Source organism: Myiozetetes cayanensis, unplaced genomic scaffold (assembly GCF_022539395.1).
Source record: "Myiozetetes cayanensis isolate MyiCay16 unplaced genomic scaffold, myiCay2020 scf14, whole genome shotgun sequence".
Classification (NCBI taxonomy): domain Eukaryota; kingdom Metazoa; phylum Chordata; class Aves; order Passeriformes; family Tyrannidae; genus Myiozetetes; species Myiozetetes cayanensis.
This window is the reverse complement of record NW_026087048.1, coordinates 5,771,466-5,791,779: the sequence shown is the minus strand read 5'-3', so window position 1 is coordinate 5,791,779 and position 20,314 is coordinate 5,771,466. Positions and strand designations below refer to the sequence as shown.

Genomic DNA, 20,314 nt, shown 5'->3' with positions numbered 1-20,314 from the left:
AGCCGATTAAAATCAGACTGGCCATGGAAGTTAAGAATACTATTATAGAGCTGTTATTTGTTCTGATTTTTAGTATTATGAGGAAGATGGAAATGTCTAATGAGAGTGTGGCAGAAAAGGAAAAATCTCCCAATAAATCATAACACAAAAGGAGAATAAGACAAAGGGGAATGAGATAATCTGCTTAGCACAACTGTAGAAGAATTATATGTGTCCTTGGATATTATCATTTATATAGTCATATCTCATCACATAGTAGTGAGGGAGGACACCCTTCTACAGGGGATGGTAAAGGCTGCAAAAATCAATCTCAATCTTTAATAACTTTACCATAACTATTAAAAAATATCAGCTCTAATCTGCCACGTCGTTCTGAAGAAACATCATTGCCACTGGGAATGCCATGTGGACACGCACCTCTTTTCTGCCTGGGCGCTGTGCCGGTGGTTCTGGGAATGCTGCTGGTTCTGGGAGTGCCGGCTGCCCCTTAGTGTCCCCCTGCCCCCGTGGCTGCTGTTACGGCCCCCAGCAGGGACAGGGGCACGAAGCCCAGCCCAAAGCTGCTCCTCGTTCCTGTGGAGTGGCACAGATGTCCGGATGGCAGAAATGACATGTCCGGGATAGGCAGAGAGTGAGTCCTCCTGGTGGGGGTTGTGGTGAGTCCTGTCCGAGGCTGGGAACTGCCACCCCGGGCGCCGGTACCCCTGATCCCACTCCCTTTCCCGGTAATAGGCAGGAAGGCAGGGCCGTGTCTGCTCCATCACACCTCCACTGCAGCTCCGGGAGCAGGCAGACCAGGGGCCCCAGTTGCCCCACATGCCTGGGATTCCTGCACTGCTGTCCTCAGATGCATCTCCTTGCTCTTCTATCCTCTGGGGAACCTGTAGGCACAACACATCGACTCAGGAATTAGAATTCATATTGTAAACCGAGGAGAGCACTAATACCCTTGTCCAGCCATTCACTCTGCAGTCATAAGTGAAGTGGAATGACATAGCAAGTAACTTCTTTCATTCCCAGCCTGTCAGAGGACTGCCTGTCCTACCAGTATAAGAGGACGTTTCCTACAGCCACCAACCATTCAGACAAAAAGTTTGGGCGGTTTTTTGGTTTTTTTTGGATTATGTGGATAGAAACAGTTTTTCTTTAGTTCTCAGCAATGGAAAGCATTGAGTGATGCAAAGCTTAGAAATGTGGAGAATGAAAACTGTTGTCACAATAGCAAAAGCATGAAATAAGGTTGGTTTTGGTGACAAACAGACACTGGCTGCTCTGTTCCACTCTGATGCCTCCAACAATGAAGATTGCTAGTGGTTGCAATAGTATTTCAGGAACTCTGATCTAATGTGGAACTTTTTATGAAAGCAATAATGTAAGGGGACAGGTTGATTTCCAACCAATCAAAAATGCTGCTATAGTTAACTCTTACATTACCACTTTCCCCCAGGCCTCCTATTTTCATTTCAAGAGAAAGAGCTATTCAAGATGACCCACCAAATCCTACACAGAAACTCCCATCAAACAAAAAGACAGGACAAATTGTTGGTCTCTGGTGTTCATTGCCACTTAGTCCACTCAGCAACACAAGGAAAGTGAAAGAAAGAACCTCAAAGAGAGGGGTTATTCTGAAGGAAGCTGGGGAGTATTACGAAGGGCAGGGTCTGTTACCACAAGGAGAGCTAACCCTTCAAGCTGTGTCCAAATATTTCAACATCCTGACCTCGTGGTTGGAAAGGTATCAGCACAGCTAAGAAGTTACAACTACCCATCCTCATCTCCCTGTGGATTTGGGTCCCAAAGTTTACCCACTCTTGGAGGCAGATATAGTCAGGATTTCTCAGTTAGCCCTGGGCAAAGAACTCAACTTTGTCACACAGAAATTAGATGTATTTTCATTTGCTTCCCTTGACCAACTGGCTGAATCACAAGTTTTCAAAGCAGGTTTCCAATGTCTGTTTCTCACAATTATTAATATGCAGAACATCCTTTTAAAATTACCATCCTTTAACTAGTTTATTCATAGTCTGAACAACCTTTGTACCAACAAGCACACACACATATCAATTCATTTGAGAGACAAAAAAAAAAAAGGCACTGTCCACAAACAAATGCTTGCCATACCTCTCCAGTCCTATTTGAGTGTGTAGCTACCTCAAAATGAGCTTTGTCTGTCTGTCTGTCACTTCCGCCCCCTTCAAAGGATGAGAACCTAAGCATGTAACTTCCAGCAATAATTGTATAATAGCAAAAGATTAACATCTACGCACTTTGCCTCTAGTCACAGATTCCACATGCAGTCAGTAACTGAGCTTCACCCCACCTGTGGCAGGGAGCTCACATTCCTCATCCCAGGGCTGGGAACATGGCAGGCTGGGGGAGAATGTGGTTTGCAAATATGGGTTGGCCTGAGCACTACAATATAACAAGCCAAGCCAGCACAGGGTTTGTGGTGCTGATGTGTGACAGTCAGTTGTGGTCTGCATAATCTGAAACATTTCCCCGCTCTGAGGCTGCTCTCACACTTTCATCACCAACCACAGAAGAAACTGCATTTAATTATAACTTCTGAATAACAAAAAGCATCTGCATTAGTGTGATATGTTACCCATTTCTCCCATGTAATTTGAAAACAGGAGCAGATGTCTATGTATTTAATAGTCTTTTTCTCCTGTGGGTACCCTATTTGGCATCAACCTTTATAATCCAATAACCTGTACAACCTGCACAATGTCGAAATTATGAATAACATGCAACAAGGTCTTGATCTGTGGCTGTTACATTTGCTTTCATATCCAGTAACAGAACACCACTGGCTTACCATTTGACCAACTAAACAAGCTATTCTTCAGTTTGTGATTTTTTACAGTAAATATTCACTGCTCATACTTACACTGCACATTAATGTGGCTCTCCCTCATATAAAATAGGAACAGCCACACATGGGAACACTATCTAGTCTGAACCCACTCTGCAGCAAAACTTACTTACAAAACTGGCAATCCTTTGTAATCAAACAAATGATGTTTCACTTGTTTAGACTACTTCTTAATCATTTCTACAACAGTGCACCTGTTTTTTTTTTAAATGCCAAAGACACTCATGCAGGGAACAACTAAAAACCATTAGTCTATAAGCAACTCAAGTTACCACTAACATAAAAAATATATCATTATGCAGAAACAGAAAGTGATATAACAGTGACAAGTGTCAACTTGCTGCAGAGAGAACTTTCTGACTGCCAAACTTCACTGCAGCAAGAATTGGCTCAGTTAAAATGATACTTTATGTGACTGAAGGCAGTCTAAAGTAATTTCACACCCCTTAACCTTCACAGCACAAAAAGGTTTAATCTAGTTAGTTATGTAAGAACACAATAATAAAACTAATAAAAAAGTAACATTATAATGTCTTGTACTGATGTACAAACTCATCAATATTACTTAGCTATAAGATGACAAAATTCCGAGATGGGAATTCTTGGTAGCAAATCAGGTTAAGCACTTTTATTTTTAATGAAGGTCCCTGTTTTCTTACTTTAAGATGTGGGCTACAGATGAATCTTTAGAGGACGTGATGTGATTAATGTTATGATCTACACAGTGAATCTACTATGAAAGACTGTATAAACCAAAGCTGCTCAGATTTAGGAATGGAAAACAAAGGGGGCAATTATGAGTCTTCCAAACAGTTAACATGAATAAATACAAGCAGCTGTTCCTTTTCTCTTTGCAGCAAACTGTTCTTGTCTGTGGTCAACACACAACAGTGGACTTAAAGTTTATCAAAGACGATCCAAATTAGCCAGAAAGGAAAACTACTTCAGCAGAAAGGAAAACAAAGCAGGGGAACAGATTGCCTGAGGAGATCCTGGCAGCAACAAGGCCAACCCCAAAGCTCTGCCAGGCACCGACCCTTCCCCAGGGCAGAGGGGCTGAACTACAGGACTCACAGGCCACTTCTCTTCCTTTGGTCCTGGGATTTCCAAGTTACTTTGTAGCCAGTAACAAATTTCACCAGAGCCCTACAATACAGCCAAGAAATTCCAGGTAGCTACAGGAGACAGCTCAAGTATTTCAGACCATCTCAGAAATACCACATATTCAGAGACTTCTGGCACTAAGTCTCTCTTGCTTTAAAAACTACCCGTTACAAGTACACTTTCTGAAGGGAAGAGTTTGAGCCTGCACTGAGGAACAAGCGAAATGCAAACTGAACTTTTCTTGCCAAGTTAAGTAATTTCTTTAATAGAATCAAATAGCCTGCAAAAAGGGAGAGGTAACTAACCCATTTAATCTACTTTCCCGTAATTCATGACTGATCCCTTCTCTAGGTGACCTATTCATTCTAACTATAAATGCACCATCAAAAAGATTTCTATCTACTGCATATTAATCAATAACCAAATATTTTGCTCTACAAACTCTATTCCTCCCCCTTAACTTCCCCCTTTCTTTCCTCCCTACATATTTTTCAGTTATTTGGCATGTTATAGCAATCCAAATTCAAAACTGAAAAGGGATACAAGACAATGGAAAGCTTTAAACCTGGAGATATCTAAACCAAATCAGACACTTCAGGTTTGGGGTTTTTTTCAATTTCAGTTTAGATACATTAATATTATATTTCATAGACTTAATTTCTAAAATCTTATCCAGTAATTCTTTTTCTGGTTAAATGCCCAGAATGTAAATGGATTCATGAAATAATTAATTACATCATATTCATAAATATACATCTGAAAGGGATATAACAGACATGCACGTATGTTCCACAAAACTTTATAGTATTATTTTCACCCAAAGGCGAGAAAATGTATCCAGAAGAACATTTTATCACCTGCTCAGAAAAATCCTACCAATGGTATTCCCTTGGTTAAATCACGTCCATGTCCTGGACACAGAGTAGAATTAGCTGAAGCCAGCATATAATTTCTTATTTTCATCTCCTACTGTCCTATTTGTCCTGTGCCTCCCAGAGCAAAGAGTTCCAATTCTGTTCATATCCCCCAACACCCTTCAGGCTTTAGGCACTTTTTCATTGTCTCCTACATGGTCTTTCTCATGCCTTGATAACCCACACTATGATACCAAGCTGTCCTCATCATTATTAACCGAGTATCAAGGCACTTGGAAAACATGACCTCCTCATTTATTCCATTACGCCAGGGTCACACCTCCTTTATTTTATAGTTCTGACTGATTAAAGGTTTCACTAGGGCACAGCCTGTCACAAAAGATATGCAGGCAGCTTTTATTACAACCAGGCTCAGCCTGACTGAGGATTCAGAACAGCAGTAAAATAGTATATTGTTACTATTTAAAATGCATATGTCACGTCTGGGATGAGAGGAACACAGTATTCCTCACCCACCTTCAATTCTTATATAACTGATCAAAGATTAAGCCACAAAGTAAGAGCTGGACTTTGCCTTTTAAAATTTCAGGATTGTGAAAACAAAAGCAGGCAGACTCCCAGAAAGGAGACCTGAACTGCTGCAGAGAGCAGAGCATGCCAAATTCTCAATGAGCTGGGGAAATGATAGTTTAGTTTTAGAACCTGTTCAAGTGTAACATTATTGTATTTCCCTGCCAGTGTTGTAAACACATCTATGGAACTCATTTAATTCCTTTACCAACCTAAGCATCTTAAAGGAATATTCTTCCAATATTAGCTCAGCTGATTTCCAATAAAGACCATACCTATACAGCCATGATAATTTCCCAACAGAAAGTCTTTACAGTCCACTTAATACATATTCATTTGAAACAACTGTATTTTTTACGCCTTTTATAAGAAACATGTGGAACTTTGCTGGTTTGATAAAAAGCAATCTACCAAAAAAACCCTAGAAGTTGCAGATAACTTTTCGGCTCTCTCAAGACTGGCAGAAAAATGGAGTAGGGGCCAAACAAAACATCATGACACAATGTGTACATGTCTGCCTGGCTAGTGTGCTCAGTTATTTTAATCCTTCAGTGCATTTTGGAAGCCTTTAATCAGAGAAGTAGTAAACCATTTGAATTTTACAGTACGTGGTAAGTGTAAATATTACCAGCTTAAACGATTTAGGTTTCTGTTTTTTGTATAAAATCTCTGTCTGAACATCTGTGCCTGTGAAGATTAAAGGGCTAAAAAGCCTGGAAATAGAAGACCTTTGCATTCACAAATCACTGAAGGGAGTCACAATGCCTGGACAGCCTAACTGCCCCTTCAAACAACTTTGACCACATCTGAAGAAACTTCAACATTATTTGATTAGTCTTGAAAGTAAACAGTTCTGGAAAAAGGTCAGAACGGTTTCTGTGCCAGCAAAGCTTGAAGCTTCCCCCAAGTTTGGCTACTTTTTTTCACACCAAGACCACCTCCATTGCACTCTGGGAGCCCAGTGTTTTAAGGGAGAAGTTTCTTCCCATTTTTCTGTTGAGACCATTAAGTGCTTTCAAATAACAGATGACTCACTCCTGACCTCAATTCTACCAGTTCCACACAACCACTCCTTATCAACAGTAGGATTGCTTCTCATTCACAGGAAGGTAAAGATGATAAGCATCAGGCTCTCACTGTATCACAAATTAGGCTTCTTTATTTTTTAAACTATTCCCTCATCATTAACTATCACTTGTGGTCCAAGTCACCCAGCTTGCACTACCCTTGGCCTCCTCCAGGTCAATCATCTCCATCTGTGACAAAGTTGTTGCCATTCTATCATATTTCCACACTTAGAAAAGTTGTTGTTTGGGATCCACATGTGGTGGAAATACACATTTGATGTATTCAGTGATTGACATAACACATCCCAGATCTCTCAGTGAGTCACCCCCATTGCTCCAGAAGCAGAGAGGACAAGCTGTCATAAAACAGAAGGCAACATTCCCTAAGAGAACTCAACTGTGATCCAAAAAGCTTCTCATCTTTATTATCACTCTGATCCAAAGCTCAGGCAGAATACAGTGCTACTCTGAAAGAAGATAAGAAGCTCATCTATGACCCTGTAAGCTCACCTGCTCTGAAATCCAAATGGAACTAAGATTTTATTTTTTTTTCCAGAGAAACAGAGAACTCCTCCTCTGAGATTAAAGAAGTCAGTATTTTTCAATTTAAAAATTTTTTAAAAATTCAGAGGTCCCTGATAAAACAGGTTAAAAATAACAAAACCACTGGCCTTGATTTTTCAAAGAGTGTATTCACATAAAATAACGTATCTTTATCCCATCTCCTTTCCCCAAACAAAGAAGAATTTTATTCCCTAACCACTTTAATCCACAACACCAAGGACAGGGAATTAGTAACAAGGCAGAAATAGCAAGAAACTTCTTTCAGCTCTTGCTGTAAATATTCTGTTGCACTAAAAGGCTCATTTTAAAGACAAAGTCTTGTCATGGACTACATCATCCCTCCTGTTTCCCAGAGATCATTGCAACAAGAATAGCAACAACCTTAGCTAGAAAGACTATTTTACCAAAGTTTTGGAATGGAACAGCATGTATATCTATACAATTAAAATCCAGCAGCTGTGCTGAAGGCAAGCAGTGAAAAGCTGCAAGAGGAATATGGACTCCCTTTGAGTTGGAAGTGTTCTATGGAACTGATGTGTATGTAAATACCATCATAATGGACAGCAGGTATCCCATAAACGAGAAAAGCATTACAGGAAGAAGAAGTGTGACACCTGTACCCATTTGTTGCACAGGACCAGGAAACAGCAGCGCTGTGCAGATATAGGGTGACTGAGCTGCTCTAGGAAAATTCAGTTTAGTGTGCACAGCCTAGCAGGACAGACCCCCAGTAACTCTCTAGCAGGTCTGTCAACAAGTTCCAGCTCAGCAAGTTCTGACACGTTACACACTTCAGTCACTGCTGGCCTTAGGGCAGAGCTTTACCCTTCCTGGATTGCAAGGAAGAACAGCCTTCCTTACATACTTCTGCTTCTGAGGATATGGAAAAGCAAAGTGGTGACCAGCTGTGGTGGAGATCCCACAGTACTCCTTAGAGTTATTAGGCTTTAGCTTTAGTCCTGATGTCTTGGCCAAAAGCCAGGCTTAGATATGAACTACTTTGTCTAACTCCAGTTTCCTCCAATGTTTCAAGGATATAGATTTGCTTCATGCTCCACATTTTGCTCTGTTATAGTGTGTTCAGATGTATTGGGCAGCTGCATCCTCTTCAGTTACAGAACAGTGACTTTTATGGGGTGTGGTAGGGCAGAACAACAATGGAAATTAAGAAACTTTGTCATCCACTGTCACTATTACAATATAAATGAAAGTGTAGGATCACATTTAAACACAGAATTTCCTATATGAATCCTAAACATTACATCACAGTCAGATTTAGTAACCCAATTCTTGTCACTTGAAATAGTGCTCTTAAAGTTATCACCCTCTTTGCACGTTCTCCCTTTACCTTCCCACTTGCATCTCCATCATCCTCTTCCTACAGCCCAGTAGAAGGAATTATTCCCCTCATTTTAAGCCTTTTGAGCAGTGCAGTGTACTGGAGCAAGCCAGCAAGACTGCCTAAGAAAGCAAAGATGGAAAGACACAAAGATGAAAATAAATCCGTGGTGTATTTCATGACCAAACTCATCTCATTGCTTTTGCCCCTTCAAGTAAGCAGTCCAATTAATCTCAGAATATGTCAGAATTCCTTTAAGTCATAGAATCATAGAATTAACTGGGTTGGAAGAGACCTCTGAGATCATCAAGTCCAACCCTTGATCCACTCCCACTGTGATTGCTAGATCATGGCACTCAGTGCCACATCCAGCCTTGTCTTAAAAACCTCCAGGGACGGTGAATCCACCACCTCTCTGGGCAGGCCATTCCAATGCCTGATCACTCTCTCTGTAAAGAACTTCTTTCTAATATCCGACCTAAACGACCTAAACGTCCCCTGACAGCGCTTAAGCCCGTGCCCTCTTGTCCTATTGCTGATTGCCTGGGAGAAGAGACTGACCCCCACCTGGCTACAACCTCCTTTCAGGTAGTTGTAGAGAGTGACGAGGTCACCCCTGAGCCTCCTCTTCTCCAGACTAAACAACCCTAATTCCCTCAGCCCCTCCTCATAGGACTTGTGCTCAAGTCCCTTCACCAGCCTGGTTGCTCTTCTCTGGACCTGCTCCAGCACCTCAGTATCCTTCCTGAACTGAGGGACAATAGTCAAGGTGCGTCCTCACCAGCACTGAGTATGGGGGAAGGATCACTTCCCTGCTCCTGCTGGCCCCACTGTTCTTGATGCAGGCCAGGATGCCATTGGCCTTCTTGGCCAGCTGGACACACTCTGGCTCATGTTCAGCTTCCTGTCAATCAGCACTCCCGGATCCCTTTCCACCTGGCTGCTCTCCAGCCACTCTGTCTCCAGCCTGTAGTGCTGCATGGGGTTGTTGTGGCCAAAGTGCAGGACCCGGCACTTTGGCCTTGTTGAACTTCATCCCATTGGAATCGGCCCAACTCTCCAGCCTATCCAGGTCCCTCTGCAGAGCCCTCCTGCCTTCCAGTGGGTCGACACTCCCTCCCAACTTGGTGTCGTCTGCAAATGTGCTAATGATGGACTCAATCCCCTCATCTAAATCATCGATAAAGATGTTAAACAGGACTGGGCCCAGCACTGATCCCTGGGGGACACCACTAGTGACGTGTCATTTTAGTTGTCACATGTAAGTGTTCCGTTCCTAGGACAAACTCAGGAAGGTACATGACTGCCAGGAAAAAGTCTATCCTACAGCACATAAATGTAATGTAAAGCAATTTTAAGGGTTACCATAAAGGGCATGGGGGTAGGCAAGTGGGGGAATTAAGTATTTTTAGTCAATTTAGTCAATTTAGTCAATTAAGTATTTTTAGTCAATTTTGTCCTGAAGCAAAGGGAAAATGCAGAGATCCCTCAGAGTCAACCCAAGGGACATATTAATTTGTTTAAAATAACTTCTGATAAACTCATTATTCAATTTCATGTATTCTGCCAATGAAATCAATACACTGCTACTATATGGTGGAGAAAATGGAAAACACAGAAAGGTGAAAAAGGCAAACAGAGGTAACTCAGAAGCTACTCCTTCTAGAGGTAAGGAAAACTTGCGTGTCTACCAAAAAGAAACCAAAAAAATACCAATCCACTCCTCCAGGATAACCAGAAATCACCCTCAGCAAAACCCAGTATCCTACAGACAGCTAAAGTGCTCTTAAGTACATGTTCATTGTAGGAATTCTCTTTTAGGAACAGAATTTGAGTAATGTTTGGCCACTGCACTGCATTGCCGCTCAGGCTCCATTCCCACAAGGAGCTGAACTGCTCTAACTGCTCACCATGACCAAATGAGAGACCTTGGCCACCTTCTCCTCCCCTCTGTTCCTCTCTTTCCCCTCAGCTTTTGCCCCTCTTCTGTTCCTTATTTGTCCTGACTTAGCAGTGATGACCCCTCAACAAGCATATTTGAATCCAACACAAGACGGGGGAAAATAAACACAAAACTCCCCAATAACACACATCCTAAGGCATAATAATCTCAAAATTTTGTGTGGAGTACATCCACATTCACTTGATAAATAGTTGCTTTTTCTAGAGACATCGTGTGTCTGATAGCAAGATAAAACACCTAGTTTATTTCATCTTTAATTTAGAGCCACCATAAAAAAATGACACTGAGCCCAACAGGTTCAAATTCCTCAACAGTATTGTAGTGCCCCAATCAAAAGCTTGTAAAAATAAATCCTGACACTGCTTCCAGACACTGAAAATCAGTTTTAGATACTGCAGCTCCATTGAAGTCAATATTCACCTACAACTGAGTGACAAAAAAGATATGTATAAATTCAAAGCAAGTCCGTTGCTTCAATGCTACTATTTAGTACCATAACTAAGATATTCAAACAATGCAATATTTACGTCAGAAATTCCATTTGGAAATGAAAAACACAGCACCACGTGATCAGTCAAAAATCCACCCAGGAATGACTTCTGTAAAATTGGGAATACAGACTTCAGAAGTTGTCTAGGAGAAGGAGTTTTATAGTTTAACAGTCACTTCATCACAGTGTGACACTTATCAGACAAGGTTAAATTTTAATACAATAAGCACAGGGAAGGCAGACAGAGAGCTTGATAAGCAGCGGGATGTCCAACAATTCATATGTGCAGTACTGATGGACAAGGAAAGTTAATCATTCAAATATTAAGAAAGGTTTCAGTCTAACCAGTTTCAGAGAGCTTGGCTAATTTTAAAATTCAATTTGGTTTCACAAAACATTTTCCCCCTTTTTTGCTATTATTGATGAGTATTTTGGCCTTACAGAGGAGTATGCTTGATAATACAAATTCTATACTATGAATGAAGAATAAGTTAGATCATGAAAATAACTCCAAGAGGCTTCTAATCTACACTATAACCCCTGTTTCCAACAAGAAAATATAAGAGTCTTTTGCATAAAAATTGTTATTTCTATCTAACAAACATACTATATTTAATGTATTTGAATTATTGTACAAAACCATGCCATTTACAGAGAAGGGATTAACAAACAGAGTAGTATCCTAAACTCAGATATAGGAAAATACAAGGATGGTCTTTCAGTTTTTGTGCACTTCTGACAGCAGAGACAGCATTGTTTAAAGTAAATAAACACATATATAAAAATCAGGTAGCCAGGTATTTCTGAAACTAGAAACTCTGTATTGGTAAATTCTTGTCTGTATGTCAGACAAGCTTCCAAGACTTTCATTCAAAAATTATAAGGTCTAAAAGCAGAAAACATTACTCAGTCAAATGTTTTCCCAGTTTTCCCAATTTGGTTCTGTCATCTCCCCAAGTCTTAATTCCACTATCTGCACTTCCCTGCTAGGGAATAATTTGACTCATTCTTTCAGCTAACAGTCTCATGCTGACATGCCACAAACAGATTTTTGTGTGTGCATCTGAGGAAGCAACCTGCTGAGTTCTGCTCTTCCCGAATTTGTTGGCGAAATGTCTCTTAAAATTAAAAAATAAAAATAAAAAAAAAATGCTGCTTGATAAGATAAATTTCTTTCTTCATGTTAAGTTCCTAAACATATATCACTAAGCCAAGAGTACCCAAATGGTACTTTAAACAGTTCTAATACACTGAAGCTAAATAAAAACTCCTACAAGTATGAGTTAGGAAATTACAAATAGATTTTTGTTGAAAAATGTACATTGTGTAAGCTTCTCTGAAACTAGTGTGGCTGTAAACAAAGAAAAAAACAAAAGATTAAAAAGCAGCAAGATTTAAAAAAAAAAAAACAAACAAGCAAATCAAAACAAAAAACCCCACCCAGAACATAGTATTTCCTGATGGTTTTAAGCATACTCAACTCCTAAAAGAACCTCTCAGTTGAACTGTGGGTGTGTAGGAGTTATAACAGAGGGAGTTACAGTGGATTTCCATCAACTGCTTTGGGAATTGTCCTGGGGTTTACTTCATTTTCCCAAAAGTTTTTCTTACAGAAAAACATCTAGACTATTTGGAAATATTTTAACAAATTACTCAGCCAAATACCAAAGTCCAATTCTCTTATTTAATTTCCCTGTCCATAGCTTTCAGAGGAAAAATAACCATATGCAGAGTGCAGAAGACAGAATCCACATTCTCCAATACTGCAGGTTAAAGAATCAGTCATGCACACGTTCGTAACTTTAAGCTGCAAAATCAGCACACAACAAGGACTGGGATATGGTCTAATGCTTCATTGGACTTCAGCACTAGTTATTTAGTTCCCACATTCTGTACTTTCTGATTGTGTATGTGGAAGTTACCAAACACCACTTTTGTTATTCACTGTTTTGTTAAAATCACATATTGTTCATCAATTCCTACTCTCCTCCACTCCCTTTCTTCCAACCTCCTCTCACATGGAAGGAACTCTGCCAGACAGCAGAGACACCCATCCAGAAATACTCAGGAGATGCTGCCTAGGGATGCCAGCACACACGGGTCCAGGTTACTGCAGGAAAAGAATGGAAAGAACTTCCAGTGCTACAAAGCTGAGAACCCATACACCGTTAGAAACACGTCCTTAGAGCTGGTAACAGCCCCTCGAGTCTGGAGTTGCTAGGTGTGTCAGAAGGCCTGGGAAAAGTTTAACAAATACAGACTTCAAGACTAAACACAGTTTGGTATGAAGAGAATCCTCTCCAGTGGTGTAAGAGATAAGACTGACAGACAGTCCCAGAGCCTCCGTGAGACTGTCACAAGAAACTTGTGCCTCTCTTGTTTCCAGGACAAAGCAGGGCTCCAAGGTGGTTACCATGCCCCTAAGTCCCTTTAACTAGAACAGAACACACTCCAGACCCGTGGCATTTCTCATTCAACTAAAAACAAAGAATCTGATTTTATCTAAATTAATTCCGGGGCTTCCCAGAATGAAGCAATTGTTTCTCTGAGTTACTCTATTTTAGTTAGTAGATTTATTCCCCCTAAAGCTATTTGGAAGCTGGATTGCAGCATCTCTCTGCTGTCATTGTTACAAAAGAATATCTAATCAGGCAGAGTACTGAAACCAGAGCAGCAGCATGACCATCTCAGCCGCAGGACAAAAGAGAAGAGATGTAAGATAGGCAGAAATACTATGTTGTAGAGCAGTTAAGAACAGAGCCCCTGGACAGCTTGTGCAGACTGGACAGTGCCAGTTTGAGACTGCATCATTACTGACCTCATATAACTTGTCTTATAATTAGGCTGCACAAGAAGTTAACAGGACATCTGTGTTCTTCAGGAACTATGACTGTCAGATGGCTTCAGGTTTCTAGTCCATAACTATGAGGCTATTGCCCAAATAACGTTTTACCCTAAAGATAGCATTAAAAAAGGAAACCCAGAAAACTTGCCTTTTATCTCCTTCTAAAAGTACAGTTTATAAAAAAAAAAATGCATCTTGCCTTATTTAAAAGTCTATAGTAAAAAGCAAACTTTTTTTAAAATAGATTATTTGATACCTTTAATAAGGCTGTGTTTGAATACCAGGTAAGAAATGAGAACAACATTGATATAAAGTCACAGCCCACAAAGAGACAGAGCAGCATTCAAGGGGTCTCACCTCAGGTCTCTGGCAGAATCACAAACACCTGCACATCATTCCTGATAAACATTTGTTCAACACATTCACAGAGACATCCATCACGGAAATTCTAAATATTACCCCATGAATATCATCTGTTCTTCCTTATATCCTTACCATGAGAAGTTTTTTTTAACATCAAACCTATGTTTCCCTTGCCTCAGTTTAAATCCATTTCTTCTTATCTGCTCCATCAGACAGAAAGAACAGCCTTCTCTTTAGCACTCTAAGTATCTGAAGATTATATCTGCCTCTGCCAGCAGTCTTCCAATGTTCAGAATAAAAAAACCTGAATTCATTCAAACTTCCCTCAGAGGTAAGATTTTAATTCTCTTGAGGGTAAAAATCACTGCTGGTCTCTGTTCCTTTCCAAAATGTCCACTACTTTCCATTGCAAAAACCCAGGTATTGCAGCCAAGATCTCAGTGGTGCTGAGCAGCAGGGAAGGTGTGCAGGCTGCAAACCTTCTTAGAGATGCCAATGGGAGTGAACTAAGGAGTGAACCACTCACAGGAGCACAACAGGAAACTTCAGCAGTTTCCAGCTCCAATCTCTAACCATGTAAATCTGGCAACAGAGTGGGGTTTGGGTCCAGCTTCTGTCCCAGACATTTCTGTCTCTGTAAGAGAATGAGCTACCTATGAGCAACCAGGTGGTTCTTTAATCACTCCCTGTCTGAGTGCTGCTCTCACTAACAAGAATTTTTTTTCCCATGTGTCACATGATGAAAATGCTCCACAGCTTGAGTAGGTATGTGTGACATACAACATTCCATGCAATTACTCAGCTAATTAACCATGATGAGCCTCTTTCAACCAAGTATCATTTATAAAAATATAAAAATATAAAAAAAAGAAACAACACCCCCCCACACACAAAACAGAAGGTACTTATTGCCAGAACTTTATTCAGATTGCATTGCTTTACATATCTTACTCTACTGTTTTCTACTGTTATCTTTAAGTATAAAAGATCTGAATAATTCTAATGCTTACCTTTCTGTGTTCAATTGAAGGTTGTGGGATCACAAACTGAAATCCCAACACTGCTAGGGAACTGAGAAGTCTGAAAAGGCAAACAGGGGAACAGAACATATAAATACCACTAATACAAACTGCACATCTACAACCTATTTACAGAGTTCATACTGCAAGAAAATATTAAGTACTTGATCACCATTACTAACCAAAGCAGACTCACTAAACTGTATGAAATATCCTTATGGCATTCTATTCACAGCAGACAGTACCAGGGCCATACATAGAAAGTGCATCAAGTAGACTCCATTGACAGTATTTCACATAACTCCATGTTAAAATTAAAATATTCTTGGCTGGCCATATTTCAACACTTCAGCATTCAGTGTCAAACTGACATACGCTTTGCAAGTTTTCTAAAGTGTTAAGTAAGAATTCACCCATCTGTGGACTAGGTCTGCTCCTAGCTCTGGCTCCTCGCTTTCCAGATGAACAGCCCACCTCCAACACATGGAAAACATGGAGAACTAAGTTCTTCCCTAACACTTGTGAACATTGAATAACCTAATGAGCACAGAAGGTGGAAAGCAGCAGACACAGCCCACCAGAGACCCAGGCTAAGCAGCCAAGCATCACCCCAGACACCACATCTTCAGTCTGAAAGGAGTCATAATGGGAACCAAGCCCAAAAAAACTCTATTCTGTCAAACCTCACCACCGTAATGACTCCTGTGAGCCTGTTACAAGTTAGGCACAGTTAGCTCAGTCTTTTGTTTGCTATAATTTGCAATGGGGACTGGTTTGCCCCCTTCTAATAAGCCACTCCATAAGAAAACATGGACAGATATGAGAAATAAGATCAAGGTATCTTTATTTCTACCAGAAATTTGACTTTTCAGTCCACAAAGAGTACGTTTCAGACCCTCTCTAAAGGGGAAAGCTGCTAATGATTTGCTGAATTTCAATGCAGAAGTAAAACTGATGGATTTGAACACAAAATACATCTGCAAACTAATGGACCAGACAAAATCCAGCTGTGTTTTCTACTCACAGCTCTTCCTTTGCTCCCTATACAGTAACTCTTTAAATATTTCTCATTGTTTCAGGTATTTTCTGAGACAGAACTTCTAAACAGAAAGGGTTTTTTTAATATCAAGCATTGCATTACCACCAATACAAATATTCTTCTACTAGGGAGAATGTTTTTCTTGAGTTTTCTGTTTGTCCTTGTCAACATACAGCAAAAGGAAGCAGTAGGCCAGTATTGATTGCACATGGCCTATCATCACCTCATCATCTATGGCCCTCTCTCTCAAAGCAATAAACCAATTAAAGGCAAGAAAAAGTCATTACTTCTTTACCACCATGTCAATTTAGGAGGGGGGAGGGAAGCAGCACTTTTAAAAGTATGTTAGAAGGAAGTATTATATTTCACAAAGCTATCATTTGTGATAAAACGAAATACTGAGGAGGTGGCTGAAATCAGAGCCAGCATAAGGCACTAAAAAGAAATCACTCAAAACATGCAGCTCAGAGCAGGTTCCAATCACACAGGGGTAGATGGAAGCCAAAGACACAAATTAATAAACTGATCTGCAAATCACAGTTGAAATAAAAGGAAGAAATAGAGTCAGAATTCAGACCTCCAAACTGCAAAATGACAGCATCAAGTCTGTCTTCAGCTGACTTGCATATCTCCTTTCCAACTGCTTGAGTGATCTCCTAACTCTTCTCAATGAAAAATGACAAGCATCTAAGTAGGTGGAGTGCAGCCTGTGACAGGCCCAGCCCACATCCTCTGCAAATTATATTTAACTTCCTTTTCAGAATCTCCCTACCCGTTCCCTGCTCCCTTATGACTTCTACTCCCTATAACCTCTCAGAGCTTGTGAAAGGAAGTTCAAACTTTGCAGAAGGAAATGAATGCTTTCATCCTCAACAGGACAGGATTTTTCTGATCAGTCTGACACACTACAGATTTCCATGTGTAAATTCTTCTGGAATCACGCACAAGGTTGTGAGTTCTAAACTGAATGAGAGCTGTAATCTTCAAAGCAAATTACTTACCAGATTAAAGTTCTCAGTTCTAAAACGTAAACTTGTAGTGTATGTGTGATTACTCCGTTCCAAGCCTCTCCTGACCTTTCTTTAAGGAATAACCCTCTATATGTTCTTGGCTCAAGGACAATAAAGCTACTTTTAAATTTGCTTCTGTATCTGCAGTTGGATCTGTCAGAAACAGTGGTATCAACCTACTATTCCAAACACAGGAAATTTGCCAGGAACATTTAAGCTATCCCGAGGTAAGACTCTAGCTTAAATCAGTGTGTGGCAATTTAATTCTTTTAATGTTATTTCCCCCAGCAGCTTGCTTTGGCTAACTTCTCCACACTAGGCTTTTTTATTTGTTATGCTTGACTAACCTTAGGCCTCTCAGGCTACAAGAATAGGCTTCTTCAATTTCAGTGGGTTTGATTCAGGTATTCTTACAATGCAAAAAAAGCCAAAAAGAACAAGTGCTCAAAATAAGGCAAAAATTTCCAAGTATCCACAAACAGCTGAGGTACCAACTGCAGCTGATGCATGGCTGTGTAACTCAGGCCTCTGTAAGAACCCTGTTAGTACAGCCCCTGCTCTCACAGTTAAGGCACTTTGGAGCCAAGTACCTGGTTTGAAGCAAAGTCAGGCTTTAAACTGTCATCTATCCAAGTTACAAAGAGCAAACTTGCTCATTTTCTTTTACTGGCAATACCAATTTCTGTTTAACTGGGGGAGGGGGGGGGCAAAAGGCACAAGCAAAACAATATTAGGTCTGTTGTAGGAGTAGCAAGAAAAAGTTTGCTAATTAGCACCTCATTTAGGGACACCTCATTTAGGGACACCTCATTTAGGGACACCTCATTTAGGGACACCTCATTTAGGGACACCTCATTTAGGGACACCTCTCAGAGTTCTTCCTTGTCACTGCAGTGAGTATTAGCTCTACATGAATGAAGCTGGAGGGTACCAAAACAGATCTCTCACCTGGCTGCTGCTCTTTAGTAGTTGTATTTTATGAAGGGATATAATGGCCAACTGTGGATTGTTCAGATACAAGTTACAGCATTTTAGCCAAGTGATTGGTACTGACTATTGCAGGATGGCTCTTGTCCCATATTCCCCATTTCCTCACAGGTCTGCAGAGCAGCCTGAGTCAGCTTGGGAGGAGCTATGCAGGGTGAAATTTAAACAGCAAAGTTAACACAGGTCATGTCAATAATATGCAACAGATCCATTCTGATGTGGCATTTGCCCTGGCATGTTAGGAGGGGGCCAAAATTGCAATTCAAGATTGCTGTCCCAAACTCACAAGAAGCAAGGTTATAGCAGAGGTGTTACTGACAGTGCCTCTATGCAAATGCAAGAGCATGGAGCTGTCATTCCTTGCAGGAGGCCAAATCTTGTTTGTGGAGCCAGTCTGCTCTGAATCTGCTTGCCCAACTACGGAACTGGCCAGACCAGCTTAGAAACAGCTGAATGTTTCCTTTGTTAGGAAAGCTGTTTGAAAGGTCTTTCCTATGTTTGCCCACTGGCAAACTGTTTCAGGAATGCATTAGACAAATCCCTGAATGAATTGCAGCGCAGGTACTAAAACATGTAAAACAGTAATTGAAGTGATTGTAGTTGTGCAGCCTCATCAAAAAAACAGGCACTTTCCATTAATATTTCCATTAATATTTGCTACTACATTGGCACTCACAAACAGATGTTCTAAGCATAAACAATCACTGAAAACTTTTTTCTTTCACTATCACCAAAGAATGCTATGTCTGGTATGCATATACTTGAGTATTTGATCCTGGGACAAGATTGTTATTTATCCTCCTATGACACAGAAAATTTAACACCAGAGAAAAAGACAACCAAATTGATATTTACTGCAGTGTCTTAGGAGAACATCAAATAAGATTTTAAATGTTTTATTGCATCACTTACCTCAAAGAAACTATTAAACTGTCTACCATGATCCTTTAATGGAAGGTACCTTGAAGTGAAAAATACCTCTTCACTGTGGTACAGCACAATGCTGATCACATACAAATCCTACAGAAAGAAAGGAGAAACACATTTAACACTGCTTATTCAGTACTTTCCAGGATATCTACAAAAATGTATACAGACTTACATTAGTCACCATTACTTCAATTCTTGGGACTTTACAGAAATTCAAACTGAAAATCCAGTCTATGTTACATGAATAAACTGTATGTACCCTATTTTTTGCAACAGGACCTCAACATTGCCAAAGTGCTTTGCAAAAAGACTATGGGATGCAAAATCTTGATCTGACTCCCAAGGATGCAAATCTGGCATTAAACTTACTTGCCTTTTTAATTCACATTCCTGATATGTCACTTGTATGACAATAAAACAAACAGCTTTACTTGCAGTTTTGCGTTAACAGAATTCATAGAACTGAAACTGGGTCACCAATTTTTAATGTACAGTAATATTATTAATACATCCCTATCTGTGAGCAATGCCAGGATGATTCTTCTGTGAGTGCTCATACAGTTTGCAGAAAAAAAAAAAAAAAAAAAAAAAACAGAAGATAAGCATTGTATCCTCTACTACAGATGGCAAACCCACCCATAATGAAATTAAATGCCTTGCCCACAGTGCCAGAGAAAATCTGGGATTAAACAGTGTTCTGAATATAAATTCAGCTGTTCCTGATTTCTAAGCACTATCATTTAATTGTCTGTAAATAAATTTTCAGACATATGGAAATTTCTCATTTTCATAAATTTGTAATCGGATATTGGACACCTTAAACACAACAGAACTTTCAGGCAGGAAAGAGATCCTTGTAGTAAGAAAATACAATATAAATCAGGAAGGCGGGGGGAGAGTGGCAAGGAGGGAGGAAAAGAGGAAAACACTAAAAAAACTGAACTTAAATCCATGTATTTCAGGACTTGGTCAACTGTTGTCTGTATCTTGCTATTATTTACAAGTGGTTACATATGCAGTGGAATGAACAGAAACAAGAGAACATTGCTGTTCACAGATAAAGAGCTCTCCATTTCTGTCAGACAGCCAGATAAAAATCTACCTAGAATAGGACAAGACTGACAAGAACTTCAGAAATGTGCAGTTAGATAAAGTACAGATCCAGCTGCTAAAAAAAGGTGGATTGTTTGCAGGTAACTGGACAAGTTAAATATTCCCTGCTCACTCCTAAAAATCTAAGAACAACAAATTCATTTTAGGAAATCACAAAATAC

At 40.1% G+C, this 20,314-nt stretch overlaps 1 protein-coding gene across 8 annotated transcripts in view; it reads right to left on the bottom strand.

Moving 5' to 3' along the window:
• THSD4 (thrombospondin type 1 domain containing 4) overlaps positions 1-20,314 on the bottom strand; it is a 414,123-nt gene that overhangs the window by 375,072 nt on the left and 18,737 nt on the right. For 7 of the 8 annotated variants that reach the window (XR_007628159.1, XR_007628157.1, XR_007628158.1 and 4 more), the window contains exons 2-4: positions 19,023-19,130; positions 15,066-15,135; positions 418-881 (exon numbers count right to left, since the gene is read on the bottom strand). Coding sequence is in view for 3 of the 8 variants with exons in the window: in XM_050309833.1 (XP_050165790.1) it covers positions 418-881; positions 15,066-15,135; positions 19,023-19,051 (563 nt within the window). In the remaining 5 variants the exon portion in view is untranslated. Of the gene's footprint in view, positions 1-417; positions 882-15,065; positions 15,136-19,022; positions 19,131-20,314 lie in introns of those variants that run through there. The other variant, XM_050309836.1, reaches the window with a different exon arrangement.